Source organism: Lotus japonicus, chromosome 5, assembly GCF_012489685.1.
Source record: "Lotus japonicus ecotype B-129 chromosome 5, LjGifu_v1.2".
NCBI classification, from domain to species: domain Eukaryota; kingdom Viridiplantae; phylum Streptophyta; class Magnoliopsida; order Fabales; family Fabaceae; genus Lotus; species Lotus japonicus.
The window spans coordinates 6393302-6412102 of record NC_080045.1 but is presented as its reverse complement, the minus strand read 5'-3'; the positions used below and the strand labels follow the sequence as shown (position 1 = coordinate 6412102).

The 18801-nt window shown below is 35.5% G+C and overlaps 2 protein-coding genes across 4 annotated transcripts; one reads left to right on the top strand and one right to left on the bottom strand.

Annotated features, from left to right (window-relative positions):
* Positions 1-128: 128 nt before the first annotated feature.
* On the bottom strand, positions 129-1585 carry LOC130718983 (L10-interacting MYB domain-containing protein-like). The gene is made up of 3 exons (XM_057569635.1): positions 1408-1585; positions 772-1107; positions 129-671 (listed from the first exon to the last, which is right to left on the bottom strand). Exons 2-3 carry the CDS (start codon positions 1096-1098, stop codon positions 129-131), a joined length of 870 nt encoding a protein of 289 aa, XP_057425618.1. The 5' UTR covers positions 1099-1107; positions 1408-1585.
* Positions 1586-7892: 6307 nt separating this feature from the next.
* Positions 7893-18796, top strand: LOC130717787 (CSC1-like protein RXW8). Of its 3 annotated transcripts, none has more exons than XM_057568147.1 (12): positions 7897-8214; positions 9300-9658; positions 10658-10801; positions 11260-11323; positions 11449-11658; positions 12347-12523; positions 14511-14809; positions 15513-15789; positions 16093-16371; positions 17014-17247; positions 17478-17655; positions 18478-18796. In XM_057568147.1, exons 2-12 carry the CDS (start codon positions 9381-9383, stop codon positions 18651-18653), a joined length of 2316 nt encoding a protein of 771 aa, XP_057424130.1. In that variant the 5' UTR covers positions 7897-8214; positions 9300-9380; the 3' UTR covers positions 18654-18796. The 3 variants fall into 3 exon arrangements, with proteins under 3 accessions (XP_057424132.1, XP_057424130.1, XP_057424131.1); XM_057568148.1 differs by having other exon boundaries at positions 8198-8315; XM_057568149.1 differs by lacking the exon at positions 18478-18796 and having other exon boundaries at positions 7893-8214; positions 17468-17620.
* Positions 18797-18801: the final 5 nt, after the last annotated feature.

Genomic DNA, 18801 nt, shown 5'->3' with positions numbered 1-18801 from the left:
GTGCGTACACAACCTTTTTCTTCTCCTCTAACTCTGATGAAGACATCCTGTGAGATTTCATTGTTAAAATTATATCAAACCAATAAAAGTGGAAAGCAAAACTAAAATATCATGAAAGAAAGATAAGCCTATTTGTGTTTAGACTTAATCCATCCAAGCTGCAGTGTAGGCTCCTCTAAGGAAAGAAAGATAAGCCTATTCTCCCTTTTGTCCATAAGACTAATGCCCGTGTAAAATAAATCACTCCCACGAGTGAGCCCTGGTAGATTCTTTAGCCTCTCTACACATGCATTGATGTTAGCAGGATCATTTTTAGATCCAGGATCACTTGACTCAAAGCTATTAATAACACGTTCCAATTGACTAGAGAGGTTAGCCGCAGCCCCAACTTTCTTCTCACCCTCTCTACCTCTCTTCCTTTGTCCATTTCCCCTTGAAGATGATGGTTGCGCTGTCATTTCTACCTCAATCCCATGCTCTTCTGTTTCGGCCTCATCAATATCAGCATCAAATGACTCTTCCACTCCAATGCTTTGACCGTGAGAGTCTCTTGAATCTTCAGATGGAGCATATGCTGCAAGACCAGTAGCAACTACACCCTTGAATAAAATTTCCATCTCAGGAAAAAATTTCAGACCTTCATCTCTAAACTTTCCAACCTCAGGACTCTCCTGTGAAAAAGAAAAACAAGGATTAACACTTGCAAAACTCAAGAATTGTAGAGCAGATCATGCAAATACAATAGCTGAAATAAACAGTCATCACACATACCTTGATTTTGGCCTCCCACCATTCATCACTAGCAGCTACTGTTCTCTTAGTTGCATCCCAACCAAGACCTGATTCTATTGCATTAAGCTTTGTCCATAATGCCCAATCTACTTTCAAATGATCCCACTTATTTTTAAATTTTTTATAATCATATGCTAACTTTGTGGCATTGTTGAACTTGGCTTGTATATTTGCCCATCCAGTTCTTGTAAAGTGAGTGTGAGGTCTATTCCCAGCACGTACCTCTTCAACGCACACTTTCAAAAAAATTCCAAGATTCTTATCACTCCAATCTGCTCTCTTTCGTTTCACATGAACTTGAGACATTTCAACAAGCTTTAAGAAACAGTATATAAGTGAATGGTAAGCACATCATTCAATTCAATTAATATTGCAAGTTAACTAACTATCTTTCTTAAACAGCAACCGTTTCAACTTGTCCATGAAATGAAATGCTACCAGAGAACACAGTACATAGATGATGATGCCATTGATAATTGAGAAAAAAGAAAAAAGAAAAAAAAAGTAGAAAACAGAATCAAACCTAGAAGCAAAAGAAGCTAAAAATCAAACCTACCATTGATAAGTGGGTGTAACATACCAGAGTGAGTGTGAACAAGCAATGCTTTCACATACCTTCTTGTAGAAACTTGGTATTGTAGAAGCTTCAGCACTTTTCTTCTGCTTTTCCTTAAAAATGTCAAGCAAAATTCTCTTTGTTTCAAGCTCTGCAAATTAAAGTAGAAAATCAAAATGGGGTGTTGTCAAGTTCTGCAAATTATAGTTCCACCATGCAATGAAGCATTCAACTTTGAAAGAATCACCCAATTCAATTTTCTTTAGCTTTAATCCTTTGCTTCAATTTTGTTTTGTTGGTCTTTATAGTGTTAAAATCTTCAAATTGTCACACTTTGATTAGTGTTTACCATATCATTGTTCCTCAAAGTTAAACAGTCATCACACGTAGTCTTATCACTTGTTAACCACTAAGCTTAAAATGATCAGAAGATGACATTAACAAAGTCTCAAAGCATATATATAGCACCATGATCACTAGCCATAAGTTAATCATAACAAATCTACTACAGGGAAACAGAACAAAGAAATAAGAAATAAAATCTAACAAAACTACATAAGACACATACAGATCCATGTAATTATAAACTGGAAATTTCAGTGTGGTGATTTCAATTTCAATCACAATGTTGAACTGGAAATTTGGGGAACAAATTCACACAAAATGAAAATCACAAAAATCAGAACGCAACCAGATGAATTCGAAATTGGCAAAGAACAGAACCACCAACAGAAAGTGAATCTCTCAAAATTGATAACATAAGCAGGATCAATTATCAAACCCTAATCAGATTATAACATATAAATCCCAATTTGATGAATTCAAGATAATGAAAATAGAGTCGCAATTTGATGAATTCGAAACAGACGAAGACGCACCTTGGTAGGAGAAATAGAGAGAAAATGAACTGCATGATTGGGTTTTGATGAACTGATTCAATTCGAATGAGAATGTCGATGAGTTGAATCCAAAGAACGTCGATCGTGACGGCGGCGGAGGCCGTGACGGCGGCGGCGACGAGATTCAGTGGGGAACCATTTGTGTGCTAGGGTTTATTGTTTCAGATGGAGAGAATTGAAATGTAGGACAAGGCTTGTCATTCTGATATTTTGCTAAGGGTAATTTTGTCAATAAAGTTTTAGGTAACAGCTTCCCGAAAAAGCAGAAAAAATAAGCTCCAGGACCCAGCTTTTCAAAAAGATCTTTAAGAAGCTTTTTAATAAGTTAAAATAAATTATCCAAACACCACTTTTTAATAAGCTCTAGCTTTTTTCTAGTGAAAAAGCTGTAATAAGAGCTTATTTATGGTATCCAAACGGCCTCAAAGATCAATTATTGAATGATGCAATTTATCTTTTTAATGTAAAAAAATTTGATGCAAGTGTATCTCTCCTCCACTTTTCTTTCGGTCAAATTTCGTGATCTATATTTTTTTTTAAGCTTTTTTGTTATGAATTGACAGCTCTAATTATTAAGGTGGGGAATGAGAGTTGTTTCGATTTGAGAGTTATAAATGAAGACGAAGAAGCCCATGCGTTCCCATTCTCAAATATTCCAGCGCAGTGGGCCTAGCATTAAGCGGCCGAAACGTGTTTGGAGCCCCCCACATGTCGCGTAATGAAATTCCCACGCAACAACAGGTCATATTCAAAGGAAGCCACCACTTTGACCAAAAAAAGGAAGCCACCACAAATCACAAAGGAGCCAATAGTTAGCTATTCTGTGCCATCAGCGTATAAAATTTCCTACCCAACTGGAAAATACTTCAGTACTCAAATGCTGATTTTTTACTTTTAAAAATGAGTGTTAAAGTCATAATTACTTTTTAAAAATTTAATAGTATGGATAACTAATAGATAAGAACTAAAAAATGATTTTTTAACCACTGGAGAGGATGACGTAGAGTTCTTTATTCTTAAAAATAAGAACTAGGTTCTTATATAATAAGTTTTACTTTTTGAGTTCTTAGCATAAAAAATTAATTTTTTATCTCTCATTCATTTAATTTAAGTATTGAATTAGCATTTAAATTTTAATCAAAATTATATGAAAATAAAAAATATTAATATAATGGTATTGTGAGACTGGATGAACAGTACTAAGGGTACTAAAAACTAAGAATTCATGGTTGGAGCAAAACCTGCAAAGAGTTGCTTAAGCACATGTGACAGTACGAGCCCATATGAATAGTGATAAGAACTAAGAACTAGCATTGAAGATGCTCTAAGGCGGTTAATTCATCAAAGAGGTGTTGATTGAGAAGAAAACGACGAAACTCTTATTAGAATGAGCTTGGTCCAGTGTGAGATGGGGGATTATGTTGACACTGACTTCTGATGCCCAGTTCAGGAGGGGTCCCTACAATGACTTTGAGGCTTAAGTTAGTGGCTGAGAAGCTTTGAGAAATCTCTAAGGTTTTGGAGAAAAAAGTGCACACTTGATTCAATTGTGTTGGCATTTTGTATCTGCCCGTAGGTTAGGGGAGGTTTAGAGGGGTGCAATGAGTGCCTAGGTCCGAGCAAATGTCGAGCGTTGGAATTCCCTGCACCTTTGGCTGTCTGCAGAGATCCAAGGGTCAAAGGTTCCTCGTTAGTGGGGAGTGGAGACTAAGCTTTGAGCTCCACATTTATCCCCTTTGTTTAGGTCGTAGAGTCAGTGACAGAATATATAGGTGAAGTGATTTGGATCTTTAGCCTTCGGAGGGTTTGGCAGGTCGGGTACATGGAGTGTGCTTTGCTTGATCACACGTGCAAACGGTTTGGTCGCCTAGAGGGTGATCGGCGGAAACGTCTCCTCGACAATAGTCCCTACCTATTGTTTTCCACATACATTAAGTTTTTATTTTTGAAACAATACATTAAGTTACATGCACTGATTTTGTAACAATAATAAATACAATTAATTAGATAAAAGTATAAGTAGTGATGGTGGAGTTGGATATTACTCGGTAGTGGTGGTGAAGGATGCAGGTGGTTGTGACAGTGGTGAAAATGGTCGTGGTGAATGTTACCTAGTGGCGTTGGTGATGGAGATGAACATTATCTAGTGTTGATGACGATAGTGGTTGTGGTGGTGGTGGCTGAGGATGCTAGTGGTTGTGGCGGTGATGGAGGGTGGTAGTCGTGGCACTTTTGGAGGGCGAAGGTGGTAGAGTGACAGTGGTGGTGAATGTTACCTAGTAGGCAATAGCGATGATTTCAAAATTCTTGGGGTCGTGGCCTCTACCAGCCCCTCCTTAGATACGCCCCTGAGTTTGGGTTTCGTCATGTGTGGCTAATATAAATTATATTTTTGTTCTCTCACTCCTTCAACAAAACTTCCCAAAGTATCATTAGTATGTTTCCATCATAAATCCAATTTATAGTTTCTTGCAGAATGATATGATTGTGTCGTTATATCATACTCTTCGTGAGGGTAAAGTAGTGGTGCATCACTTGGCTAAAAGATAGTGAAATCTTATAATTGGTTAGTGACTAATTATCAACCCCTTTAGGTGTTAGTTCACTTTTAGTTGAAAATTACACATGCACATCGTTTTTAAGAAGGTAGCTTTTTTCTTTTTAAGATTTTAAAAAAAAAAACATTCAAAAACCATTATTATGGATGGTTGTGATGATTTCAATCATTTATGAGAAGAGAACAAAAGAAAATGCTATCATATATTCAGTGATTTTTTAGTGGAAGATTAGTTTTTTTTTTTTTTTACATTGGAAAGATAAATTGCATCCGCGAGGAATCGATCCTGAGACCTCTCCCTACCCAACCCAAATATCCCCCAGCTCCTACCACTTGAGCTATCCTACGGGAACGATGAGAGATTAGTTTGATTAAACTCAAAATGATACCAACACGTCATAAATAATTAAGCTCTTTAAATATTTAATTTGAAATTTTATTCTTGGCGATTTGTATAAAAATGATTGGGTTAAATATGTTCGGGGGTCCCTGAACTATAGTCAGGATTTAGGGTTGGTTTCCATCCTGAAACTTAGAAAATCGGTTGGGTTCCATCCATTTATCTGTTGGCATTTGTAAGTGCTGACATGTCATTTATTTCCACGTCGTTAATTAATAATTAAATAAATTAAAATTATTAATTAAAGTCCAATATTGTTTTTAAAAACCTAATCTGTAAATTAAAACTTCTATCTTCTGTGACCAAAAAAATCTTCCATCTTCATCATCACTTCATTTTCATCTTCACCATCGACCTCCAAAATCCAGATATCCAACATCAAACCTCACAACTACCAAAACCCAGAACACAAAACACAACCTACAAAACCCCAAACTTTGAAAAACCCACAAAATCTCCAAAATGGGTCTAGAGGGTGGAGCTTACAAAAACCAAAAAGAGAGATTGAGAGCGAAGAAGAACGAAGATGGAAGCAACATCAAGAGAAGAGGAAGAATCGTGACCAAAGAGAAAGTGGATGCGTAGATCGGAGCAAATCGAAGTAGATCGGAGCACAGGTGAACGAGATGGATGAGATCTTCATTTATGGTTCCCTTCCTTTCAGATCTGAAGAGTGAACAAGAGAGAGTAAACAAGGAGGTCGAAGCTCTGCTTGTGGAGTTTTGATGGTGGCTGGAACGTTGATAAGTCAAGGCGCGGTAGGAATGGCAATAGGTAGAGTTTGGGTAGGGTACTCATCGCCGTACCCGCGTTTTCAAAAGATACCCGTACTCGTCCCCATACCCACGTGGGTAGAAATTTGAATGTACGTCATCGTACCCTCTGGGTACCTATATGCCCGTACTCATACCCGCAATAATTCAGTTAACGAAAATACAATTTACATTCTCCAAAAGAAAATAATATAACTACTATTATATTATTAATTAAAAATACAAAAGACTATCCAAATATTTAATAAGTAAAATCATTCATTTTTAAAAGAGTAATTTAGAAAGTTATAACTTTAGTTAAGTTTGTTGATATATATATATATATATACCAAGTGTGTTTATATAGAATAAAAATAATTAATAAAGTGTGTGCGGGTATGGGGCGGATTGAGTACTATAGTACCCATACTCGCTCCCGTACCTAATATTTTTTGCGGGTAATTATCCATACCCAACTCCATACCCATCTAGCGAGTTTTTTCCCTACCCATTATGGGTATTTTTAGCGGGGTACCTAACGGGTCCGAGACCCATTACCATCCCTAAGGCGCGACGATAAATGTGAAGCTCCATTGGTGGTCGTGATGTGATGGTCTCCGATGACCGCAGATTTAGACTCGCCGTCGACAGAGGCTCCATCTCTGTCGCACGCTTATGTGTTGGTTTCTTCCGAGCCAGATCGAGGCACCGAGCCGTCACAAGAATCGCCACTTTTTTCATCGCTGTGAGCTTTGGTTGGTTCCGTCATCTCTCCCTCTTTGTTTTTTTGCTAGGTTTTTTGTGTGTTGATGGGTATTTGGTGGAGATTGTAATTTCTTCTTCTTCTTCTACTTGTGTGTTGATGAGAATTATTTCTTGTGTTCTAGAACCATTCTTCAAGCCCAGCGTTTTTTAGTGTTCCATCATTTGAAGGGTATTATACTTGTTCAAGATGAGGGTGGTATTTTTTTAATTTTTTTGGCAGTGATGAAATGGTGATATTTGAGTGTTGTAGCTATTGGTGGGGTTGCTATTTTTTTTGTGATTTTTCGATGTTTACTTTGAGAATGAGTTCAATTTGTGGGGCTATGGTAGTCTTGGCCAAGGCTGTCATTGAGAAGGAGGCTTGATTTTCTGGGTTTTAGTTTATGTTTTGGGATTTATGGTTTGATTTTATGGAAAAAAAACATGAGAAATGGTGAAGATGAAGATGATAGGTTAGGATGAAATTTTAATTTTTTGGTTTTTTTTACAAGAGGAAGGAAATTTTTTTGTGTTAGTCCCTCTTGTATATTTCACGTGTAATAAAAAAATAAAACTGACATGTCAACACTTACCTGTGCCATGAAACCACCTCAACTGGTTAAATAAGTTTAAGGATAGAAACCAACAAATTTTTTATTAAGGATCGTATACCGATTTCTCGCTATAGTTCAGGGACTCGAACATATTTAACCTAGAATTTATTAAAAGATACTTACAAACTTAACGTGGTGTGAAAGCTTTAAATGAGTTAATCATTAAAGATAGCTGTGAAAATCCTTTAGTGCAACCAAAATGATAATGATAGAGATGAAATTAATATTAATATTTATTTATTTATTATTATTTATTGAGTAATTAATATTATCTGCCACGTGGAAGCATCATGGAGCGTGGTTCCAGTATGTTGCGTCATAGTTGGTGATGAGCATATCAGTTCCAAAAATTTCCATTTGCCAGTTTGTGTGGCGGTTACGCTCTTCATCACACATATGTGTTTGGCGCCTGGTTGTCCGCCACGTGGAGAATCCTTCCCTCCCGCTACTCTTCCTTTCAAACCCACAAAAAATCAAATCAATTAATTATTAATTATAATTAATTATAATTTATTATCGACGCTTATGCATGAATTATTACGATTATCACTTTATTATAATTATAATTATAATAAGAACGTGGCTTTTCTGTAATCAACGAGTACGTTCGTTCTTGCTTTAAGCTAATTTTCGTGTTCGTTGGTTTGCTGAGATTTTTGCTGCGATTTTTCCCTGCGAGTTTCAACAGAAAGGAGCAAAGAAAAAGGGAACAAAATTGATTACAATTTCGAAACTTAGGGTTTCGATTTCTGTTTGTTGCCGTGGAATCAATCTCAAATTCTCATTCCATTTCACGTTTTGGTGAAGTAGAAGCAACACGCACGCACGCCATTGCCCTGCGAGTTTCAACTATTAATCATCGCGTTTTTCGTGGAGACGAATTGCTCATTGATGTTGCTGGTACATTTTGCTTTCTTCGGATTCGGTTAATTGCTTCATTTTAAAATCGTTTTTGTTGTGTTTGGTTGAATTGGGGGTTACAGAAAGAAGACTCTGTTTTGGTAACGCATGAATGATAATCTAATCAATTATTGTTGTTGTTGATAGTGCTTTCGTGAACTGCTTTTGCTTCTTTTGTTTCCTGGCTTCTGAATCCTACTTTGTACACTGCCAGTTTTATCTACACTGAATTGGGCTTTGCACATTCAACATCAAATTTATTATTGAATGAAATTGAGCATTTTCGGAGTGTTTGGAATTGGAATCAAATATTTTGTTGATTGATGTTTTTTTGTTTGTTTTAAGTGTTAGAATTGAATTCCCCCTTATTTGTAGGTCAGGATAAAACAACAAATTACTAGTGTAAGGTCAATCCGGTTCATCTTAAATGCATTCGATTTGTAAATCAACTCAAATAATCAGATTTCACTTCTTCAAATGAGTGTTCTTAACATGAAAAATGATTTTTAAATCAAGTCAAGTTAATTCCAATAATATGAACTCCAATTTTTAGTGGTTCCAAACACAACCTTTGACTGGGCTATTTGTTGGTGTCTTTTGGTAGATTTGAAACTTGATGCCAAGAAGCTTTGCGTACCTCGGTATCTGTGAGTGAGATGCCCTTATCAAATCCTCCATAACTTGTAGCTAAATTTGGTTACAGACTTTGAATGTAGTTGATAATATACCTAATGTCGGAATATTTTTTTCATACAGAGAATAGAGTATGGGATAACTTTTAGGTATTCTATCTTTGTGTCTATTGTATGAGAAATTAAATGGTTCTTGCCTTGGTTACTATTCTTTTAAGCTTCACTTCTTTAGGTCTCAGCATGTGTCTTTGTTAGTTTTAACTATTAAGTGAATTATCTTTCTTTTCTGTTCAATCCTTTACATCTTTGTTCTGTTGCCTGTTGTTTCATGGTAAAAATCTCTCTAGTTATAGACAGACACCTTGCTGCACCTTAACTAAAGAAAGAAAAAAGATATTTTGATGATGCATCCATTTCGTACTGAAACATTGGTTGGATTATATACTCTTTCAGGTGATGGGCGTAGTTTGGATTTCTATGGTCTTTCTTCTTGGGTAATGGGATGTGTCAAGTTTGGCACTCTAGGGAGCAGGCATGGACATTGCTGCTCTTTTAACTTCTGCTGGAATTAATATTGCTGTGTGTGTAGTGCTCTTTTCATTTTACTCAGTGTTAAGGAAACAGCCGGGTAATGTTAGTGTGTACTTTGGACGGAGACTAGCTTCTAAGCATTCAAGACGCCTTGAATTCTGCCTAGAAAGATTTGTTCCATCCCCTAGCTGGATATTAAAAGCATGGGATACATCTGAGGATGAGATATTGGCTATCGGTGGCTTGGATGCTGTGGTTTTTGTAAGGATACTTGTGTTTAGGTTGTTCAATCCTTCTACAATTTGAACAGTTTTGGCTGTGTGCATTATGTTATCCTGTTGAATGTTTCACTGGAATGAATTTAAATTGCTTTCTTATTTGATAATTTCTTAATCTGGAATCTGCCAAACCAACCGAATGTTGATTTCTGATGCCTAGATACGTACAAGTGATGAGGCCATTAAACTTATTCTAAAGATTTGTTTATTTTAAGTCTACTCTCTAGATGCACTTGATGTCTGTCTCTAAGAATACATATGTTAGGGGTATATATTTGATAAAACATCTCTGATCAATATTAATTAACATTTTTACTATGTTGCACAACAATTTTATCATTTTTTTCAATGACAATTTCTCATGCAAGTCAATCATTTGAGTCTTTGGGCTAAAGGGAAGCCTAACACTGAAATTCGTTAGGAAACGGAAGATTCATCTAAAAATCATGCTTGATTGCATATTTATGCCATTGGATGGTGTAAGTACTTGAAATCTAATATGATTTATGCTTTGATTTGATTTGTTTAAAATTCCAAATGTTTTTTAACTATCTATAATCCATAATGATAGTTCTTTGCATGCATAAGAAGACATTTGGTTAACCATGTATAATTCAGAACCTAGAATTAAGATTAGTGATCACAGAGAAAGTAGCAAAATTGATATTTACTATATATATTATGCAATTGATATAGGTAGCCAGTTGACTCATCGATTAACTCAAATAGTGATGCTAAATGTGAGTTTGGAATTTTCCTTTTTTGGAATATATGTACTTTTCAAATAAGAATGGTAAATATACCAGTAGCTTTTGTTATTTACCTTGGTTTTTATGTGTTTGGTTTGAGCACCATTTTATGTTATTCTAATCAAAATCAACTATTCATCATACACTTACAAGCATATCAAATTGAAACCTGAATAAGTCTGATGGATTTTAGTTGCCCAACTTGTGACTTTACTAACTGTCAATGACTCAATGTTGCTATTGTCTCCTTCAGCATTCGAGTATTTTCCATTGCCGCTGTCATCTGCATTTCCATAGTGCTTCCTGTAAATTACAATGGTAAGACCAGAATGCATAAGGATATACCTTGGGAATCACTCGAAGTATTTACCATCGAGAATGTCAATGGTGCAAAATGGTAAGAATTATATCTTACTTTTCAAATTGAAGTGCCAAATATGTTAGAATAGCCAATAGTGTCTATATTAAGTTGAGAAAAACAATAGAATATACAAGGTTACTTAAGTTTCATAGACAGGAATGAACAATGCTTTCAAAGAAAATTGTGGACTGTGGATCTGCTATGTTGTTTATTATGGCCATGTTTCTATCTTCTCGGTTGTCTTTCCTCTTCATGGCTTAGTAAACTACTTTTCTTTATTGTAGAGTTTATTTATATTTTTTTCTCTTAGAAAAAATATGAAGTGTGCAAAAAAAGTGTAAAACTGGAATTTTGATAAACCTGATTCATTTTCACTTTACGATGTTTCTTTTTAGATATTTTAGGATGTTGATGAAATAATAATTGATGATTTATTCAGGAAAACAGCTTCAAACTGGTTACTTATGTGTGGTTTTTATTCTTTTGCTTGTCAGGCTTTGGGCTCATTGTCTCGCATTATACATCATAACACTTGCGGCTTGTACTCTTCTTTACTTTGTAAGGAGCTGAGTTTATTTACATCATGGATTTCACCTGTTTTTATAGAATGACCTAACAAGTTTCTTTTTAGTTATTCTTTTCCGATTATTAAATATGACTAATTAATTGGTGGTTTTGGTTAGGAATATAAAAGCATTACAAATTTGAGGCTGCTACATATTATTGGATCACCTCCAAATCCAAGTCATTTTAGTATTCTCGTGCGATCAATTCCCTGGTCTTCAGAAGAATCATATTGTGAGACTGTGAAAAAATTCTTCTCATATTATCATGCATCAACATATTTGTCACACCAAATGATTTATAAGTCTGGTACAGTACAGAAACTGAAGGTGTGCTTCTTAACTTCAAATACTCTTTTTTGTAATTTCAACTTCATAATCTTTCCTGTTGCTAATTTTATATTCGCGTGAAGTTTGCTGCTGATGTTATCATCATTTAGTGCATCAATGGATGTTTTTATTTTCCAAAAAATTGTCTTAGATGGTTATTTGGTTCTAGGTATGTAGAGAAAATATAAAGGTTTATCATGGAAATGGGTATCCACATTTTTTTTTTCCGTTCTCATTCATTATTTTCACTTTATGAGGCAATTTAGTAGTTATTTGCATCTGTCTCTGAAGTGATCATGCAAGGCAGTTTATTTGGATGGAAGTTTTTATCTCACTACATATGTCAGTCTGACCTTGGACTTTGTTAGGCTATTTCAGATGGCAAAAAAATTATTACTTCCTTTTGACCCTTGTGCCAAATTTGTTCACGTAATAAGAAAATCAGTGAACTTTCTTATGCATAAGACTAAGGTCTGATATGTTGTGGTGAATTTCTTATCTATGTAGTCATTCTCCATTTAATAAACGCGGAGAATGTACATTGTAACTTTCTTGGGCTTTGATTATGATTCCAGAAGACTATATATCCTATCAATTTTTTTTCTTTCAACAACTTAAACCTGTATTAATTTTCTTGTTGACAAAACAGCTGCTCACACTTTTGTAAATTTTAATCTTATTCCCCCAGGATGATGCTGGACATATGTGCAAGGTACTTAGAGATTCTTCACTGGAAAAGAGTTGTAGGCCAAGTTTTATGCAGTGTTGGTGTTCTGGAGCACCCAAAAATTCTTTTAAGATGATTCCTGATGAGATAGATAGTATACCGGGCTACACTGACATGCATCTAGATACAAGAAAAAAGGTAAATTTATAGATGGATTGGCTTACATAATTACTAGAGCACAGCCCCTTGCTTTGTACGGAACAAAAAGTAGTTGCCCCTCCAATTAAAACTATCCATTATTATAAAAATTACAGAATGTCATTTTGAAGTGAAATAAGTTAACCACATATTGACATGTTGCAACTCATTAAACATACTATATAGTATATATGGCATAATGTGAACTTTTCTTTCATGAGTTGGCATTAAACTGAAGTGTTTAAAAATTTGCTGTGACTAAGATCAATTAATATTGTATAGAAAGGAAGAATAAACAAATTTTTAACATAACTTTAATTTCTGAATATAAGCATCACTAATATTAATTTGGTTTTTGGTGATACAATTAGTTATATTCACTCTGGCACATTGTTTGACCTGTACCCAACATAAACCATGGAAAAATTAATTTAAACTACTTCTCTATAGTAGTTTGTTGTAGACTCAAAAGTAACATAATTTCCTTTTAATGTGAATGTTGAAAAGCAAGATATTAGTGTCTAACTTGGATGATGGAGCAATGTGTGACTTCTCAACAGAATCATTGATGGAGTGCAATCTGCTTGGTCCATTAGAGATATAAAAAGCATTCTTGGAACTGCACCTAATGGATTATGCTTTGCCAATGAATTGGTTCTTCATATGATATCACGAGTTGCTCTTGAAGTGAAACTAGATCTCCTATATTCAAGAAATCAACTAGAGTCTTGAATCTTAGTAGGCTAGTAGGAATTCAGAGATGGTGCAATTGCCATTTTTCGAATTATACAACTCTGTGTGCAAGCTATACTTGCTCTGGTTTGAGCATGAATGATGAAAGTAGTTATGGTTCTTTCCCAAAGCTGCCAAGAGTAAACACAGGTAAGTAGTTGTGTAAGGATTGAACTTGACAGGGAGGATTGGAGCCATGAGAGCAGAAATTGTTCTTGTTTCTCCCAAACAGTATAGGCATCTTTAACTCTGACTAGGCCTCAATCCTATTTTGTGAGGAATCTCCGAGGAATTGATGGATTAACTACAAAATGGTGAAGTTGTGTCCTTGGTTGATAGGCTCCAGCTGCTTCTTCCATGAGAGAAAATTTCTAATGCTTTCATAAATGGTATGGGAGAAGGAAATAGGTGTGGTCTAAGGAATTACGTGACACTGAGAGAAAAGACACTGGCTGGTGGCAGGTTCACCAGCAGTGGAACAGAGGTTGGCAGCCGTGGTATGCAGTTTGACCCAAGGTGGTGGGTGATGATGGTGGAGGCTGGAAGTGTTCAAGGATAAAATAGAAGGCTCTAGATACCATATTGATAATCTAGAGAGAGAGAGAGAAACTAGGATCTAAAACGATGGTAACTTTGTGTGTTTATTTCTTGACTTTCTGACGATTAGATCAGTATTCATATTTTGACCCAGGCTTATTGAGTAAGGTCATAATTCTAATCGAGCCCCAACAGAACCTCTAACAGCACACCAAGTTCGTTTCCCCAGATAACAGAGAGTCTTCTAGAATCTATAGTGATACATCTGGTGTAGAATATCTCAATTTTTTTCTTAGCCTCAATAGTTTGCATTAATTTGCAACTCTTTTTCAAGCTTATTTTGGTTCTGAATTTATCTCAAAACTCAAATTAATTTCCTTGAACACTGGAACTTTTGGGACATCCAATATAAGTAATGTTTCCTACCTGTGTATTAACCACATATGAAGCGATCATAGTTGGAATTTTTGTTACACTCTAGTCATGTGTTAGTTCTTCAGAGATGCAATTCCTACTTTATGTTGCCTCAATATAACTGATGTTCTTTTCTGTTGAGAGCTTTTTATCTTTATGATTATTTATTCTGTAATGATATCCCAGATATTACAATTCTTGTTTTCATTCAGTAGTTATAGAAGTATTTAACAAATTTCAGGTTATGTGTAACAGTTTTGTTATGTCCACTAACGTGTACTTCAAATTTGAACCTCTGATACAGGAATGCGCAGCTGCTTTTGTGTTCTTTAAAAGTCGGTACGCAGCTCATATGGCTGCACATTCACTGCAAACATCAAATCCTATGTTATGGGCAACAGACATAGCTCCTGAACCACATGATGTTTACTGGTCCAATATTAGCATACCATACAGGCAACTTTGGATCCGTAATATAGCTACACTCGTGGCTTCAATTGCCTTCATGCTCGTGTTCCTTATCCCTGTTACATTTGTACAAGGCTTGACTCAACTAGACGAGCTTCAGAAAATGTTCCCTTTTCTAATAGGGATTCTTAAAAAGTAAGAGATCTTCGCATTTATTGGGACAAATATCATGGGCTTCTATACTCTCGGCTTGGCTCATATTTTTGGCCATATAAATAGATTAGGGTTTTGAAAGAAAGAATTATGCATGATAAATAGCACGTGAAACTATTTTAATATGCAACATTTGGTGGATCAAAATTACACTTCTTTCCCCCGACAGATGAAATGTGCCACTCTTTAGTCTCTTTTATTTTAATGTAAATAACCTTTTATTTTGTTTATAACATTCAGACAATGGCAGCTAATTTGGAACTCACTATTTTCAATTTTAGGCCTTTCAAAAGTGAAATAGTTTTGAACACCCCCATCATTACCTTTGGAACTTTACCCAAAGTCTTCATTTCATTTTCTAAATTCCCAAAGTTTACTGTAGGGGTTCCAAACTAGCTTCTAATGATGCTGAGACTGAGAGTCACAAAATGAAAAAAAAATCCCTATGAAGCTTTGTAACATTAAAATGGACTAAAGTGCAACACATTCATTTCTTAGAGGAGAGAATGGCGTAACTTAAGCTTCTCTTAGAGGAGAATAATATAAGCTAAAGCTACCCTTTTAAAATAGGATTAACTAATACTATTATAATGAGAATTCAGACGTGAAATATGGAAAGTGAGCATTTTTATATTGTAAGTATTACACAGATCACTGTATATTGACTCTCTTCTTTATTATGCAGGAAATTCATACGTCAGCTGGTGACTGGTTATCTACCAAGTGTGATATTGGTTTTATTTATGTGTGCAGTTCCACCAATGATGATGCTATTTTCAGCCGTGGAGGGTTCTATTTCACGTAGTGAGAGGAAGAAGAGTGCATGTTGCAAAGTCTTGTACTTTACTATCTGGAATGTGTTTTTTGTTAATGTTTTTACTGGTTCCGTTATCAGTCAACTCTCTGTCTTTTCGAGTGTAACAGACCTGCCTGCCCAACTTGCCAAGGCAGTGCCATCCCAGGTAATATAACTTGATTCCTGCATGTGTAGTGTGTAAATTGTACATTAAATCATGTAGACCTATTGTATGGTGATGCTATAGAGTATTGTTGCATTTTCTTTTTGATAGTATTGTTGCATTTTCTTGTTGAAATGATTGAGTATTGTTGCATTTGAATGTTAAAATGATTTTATCCACTTGAATGTACTATAGACTTGAGCTACACTGGACAGCGAACACTTCTACGTATTTTTAGAAGAGATAAATGACTAAACCTTCTATGTTCAGTGATTCACTTTACAATTGCTTTTTCATGGTATGCAGGCTACTTTCTTCACAACTTACGTTTTATCATCTGGTTGGGCAAGTTTGGGAGTTGAAGTTATGCAAATTTTTCCTCTTATATGCAATCTATTGCAGAGATACGTACTCAGGCAGAAAGACGATGCAAGTGGTGGCAGCCTATCTTTTCCGTACCATACAGAAGTTCCAAGGGTCTTATTGTTTGGATTCCTTGGATTCACCTGTGCTATTCTGGCACCTCTAATATTGCCCTTCTTATTGATCTACTTCTTCATTGCTTACCTTATATACCGAAATCAGGTTAGTTCTCTTTATCATGTGTTTGTCTTCTCATTTTCCTCAAGCGATAGGAACTCACGGTTGTTAGTTAGTTGGGGGCGAGAGTTAGTTAGAGAAAGTCTATAAATTAGGTTGTTAGTGAGAGTATGAGGTATCTTTTGTATTCATTTGGGTTTGGGGTCTAGAGAGAGCATTGGGACTCTCTGGGTTTAGGGAGGGTGTTTGGGATCCCTTCCTTGTATCTTTCCCCTAATTCCCAAATAGGAATTAGGGGTTTCTTGCTAATAACACAGTCATAATTTCTGGGTTCTATCATCAAGTCTAAGATTTTGTAAACTGTGGCTTGATTCTCAAAAGGCTCTATGTAGAGTTTGGGTGTTTATTTCTTTATATTCTGGCAGTTTCTGTTTCTCCAGTTAAATCCACAGAGTCTCTGTCAGTTTTTACAGTTTTTCTGTATGAAGAAAGAAAATAGAGAGAAATGTAAAAGAAAAAATGGGAGTGGTGTACACCTACATCTATGCATACAATTATACGTGATCATGTTTGATTTCTACTGAGGATATTTGTCAACAAAAATATGTGATCATGGTACTTAATGTTTCTTTGATTTATTCTTATATATCCCTTACAAAGAGCTTCTGTTATGAACACCTTTTTCAGATTCTCAACGTGTACATCACAAAATACGATAGTGGAGGACAGTTCTGGCCCATTGCACACAACACAACCGTGTTTTCGTTGCTAGTTGCACAACTTATTGCGCTAGGAGTGTTTGGACTAAAACGCTCATCAGTTGCATCTGGATTCACCATTCCCCTGCTGATTGGAACCCTTCTTTTTCACCAGTATTGTAGGCAACGATTTCTCCCTGTATTTAGGAGTAATTCAGCACAGGTAAATTTCCCTTCACACTGCTCCGCCCCCGTATAGGGGAGTCTGAGTATTGAAATTATATCTCTATTGAGATTAGGAAATATACTTATATGTTATTTGAATATTATATCTTTGTAATTAAGATTATATTATCAGAGATATAGTATTCTAATTATCAGAGATATAGGATTCTCCTATAACACTCCCTTGTCTTTCATTCACCCCTCTAAACCTAACTCAGTTTGTTTTAGATCCTTATTGACATGGATAGGAGAGATGAGCAGTGTGGAAAAATGGAAGAGATTTATGAACAATTGCGTTCAGCCTACAGCCAGCTCAGTTTAGTGCCGGATGCCTCAAGCCAGTCTGGATCTTCCAGTCAGCACGAGGAGAAGGGGAGTGCTGAGTCTTCGGGAGATATGGAGAAAGGTTTGTTTGCTTTTATAAACTAATATTGTGTTAGACACCCGATTTTCACCCAGAGAAAGAAACAATAGAGAGAGAAATGTGAGATATAATGAGCGATGTGATACAAAAAGAAGAGGGGGATAAAATGAAAAATGATGTGGAATTGAGGATGGATAAGAAAGTAATGTGAATGTATCAAAGTTGACTTTTGTATTATGGCTAAGAATTGTTTATTTGCTTTTATAAGGTTTTGATTCATTCACATAACACTTTCTTCCATCTAATTTTTATTCACTTTCTTTTCTTATTTTTCTATCATATAATATATCATAGGAAAATGTTAGACAGACCACCAAGGTGTTTAGACACCTAGAGAGAGAAAGTAAGAGAATAAAGAGAAGTAATAGATGTGATATATGATGTGTGACAAGAAGTGAGAGATAGAGAGAAAATGAGATGTTTGATGGTGTTTGTTCTGATGGTGGTTTATGTATCATAGTTGGAGATATGATCATATCTCTCTGGTTTCTTGCTATTTCTCACTTGGTGTAAGTGTGATAGCAGTGAATAAATATTTAAGCGCTTTCATAATTTATATTAGAGTTAAGATTGAGTCTTGATTCTAGATCACTACACTATTGACACCTCCAAACACCTTTATTTTTCTCTCATCTCTATCTCGTGTCATATCATATCATCTATCACATCTATCACTTATCTAATTTCTCTTCTTATCTCAATCTAGGTGTCAACACCCAAGAGGTGTTCACCAAATATTTTCCTAAGAATTTGCTTCTCAGGCAATGTTCAATAACTTGATTATGTTTAACTTTCAAATTTTAGGCAAGGAAATTGGTCCAAAAGATAGATCATCATGGCCTGTTCATCTAAAGAGTCCGGAAAAAGCGGTATCTGATGAAAAGCAGTCGAGTACTTCGCCTCTTGCATTGAGGAAGAATAATTCTGATGTGATTGTGCCCGAGGCAGTGCGCGAACATTTAGTCATTGACAGATTATGATGAAGGTCTCTTCGTTTATTGTTTATTAATATTTTCAATTGTAAATATTTTTGAAATTATCCTCAATTAAATGTGAATAGACATATAGGAGTGTAAACAATTACAATTTTAGTTAAATATTCTTTTTTCGTAATTTCAGACAATTGAG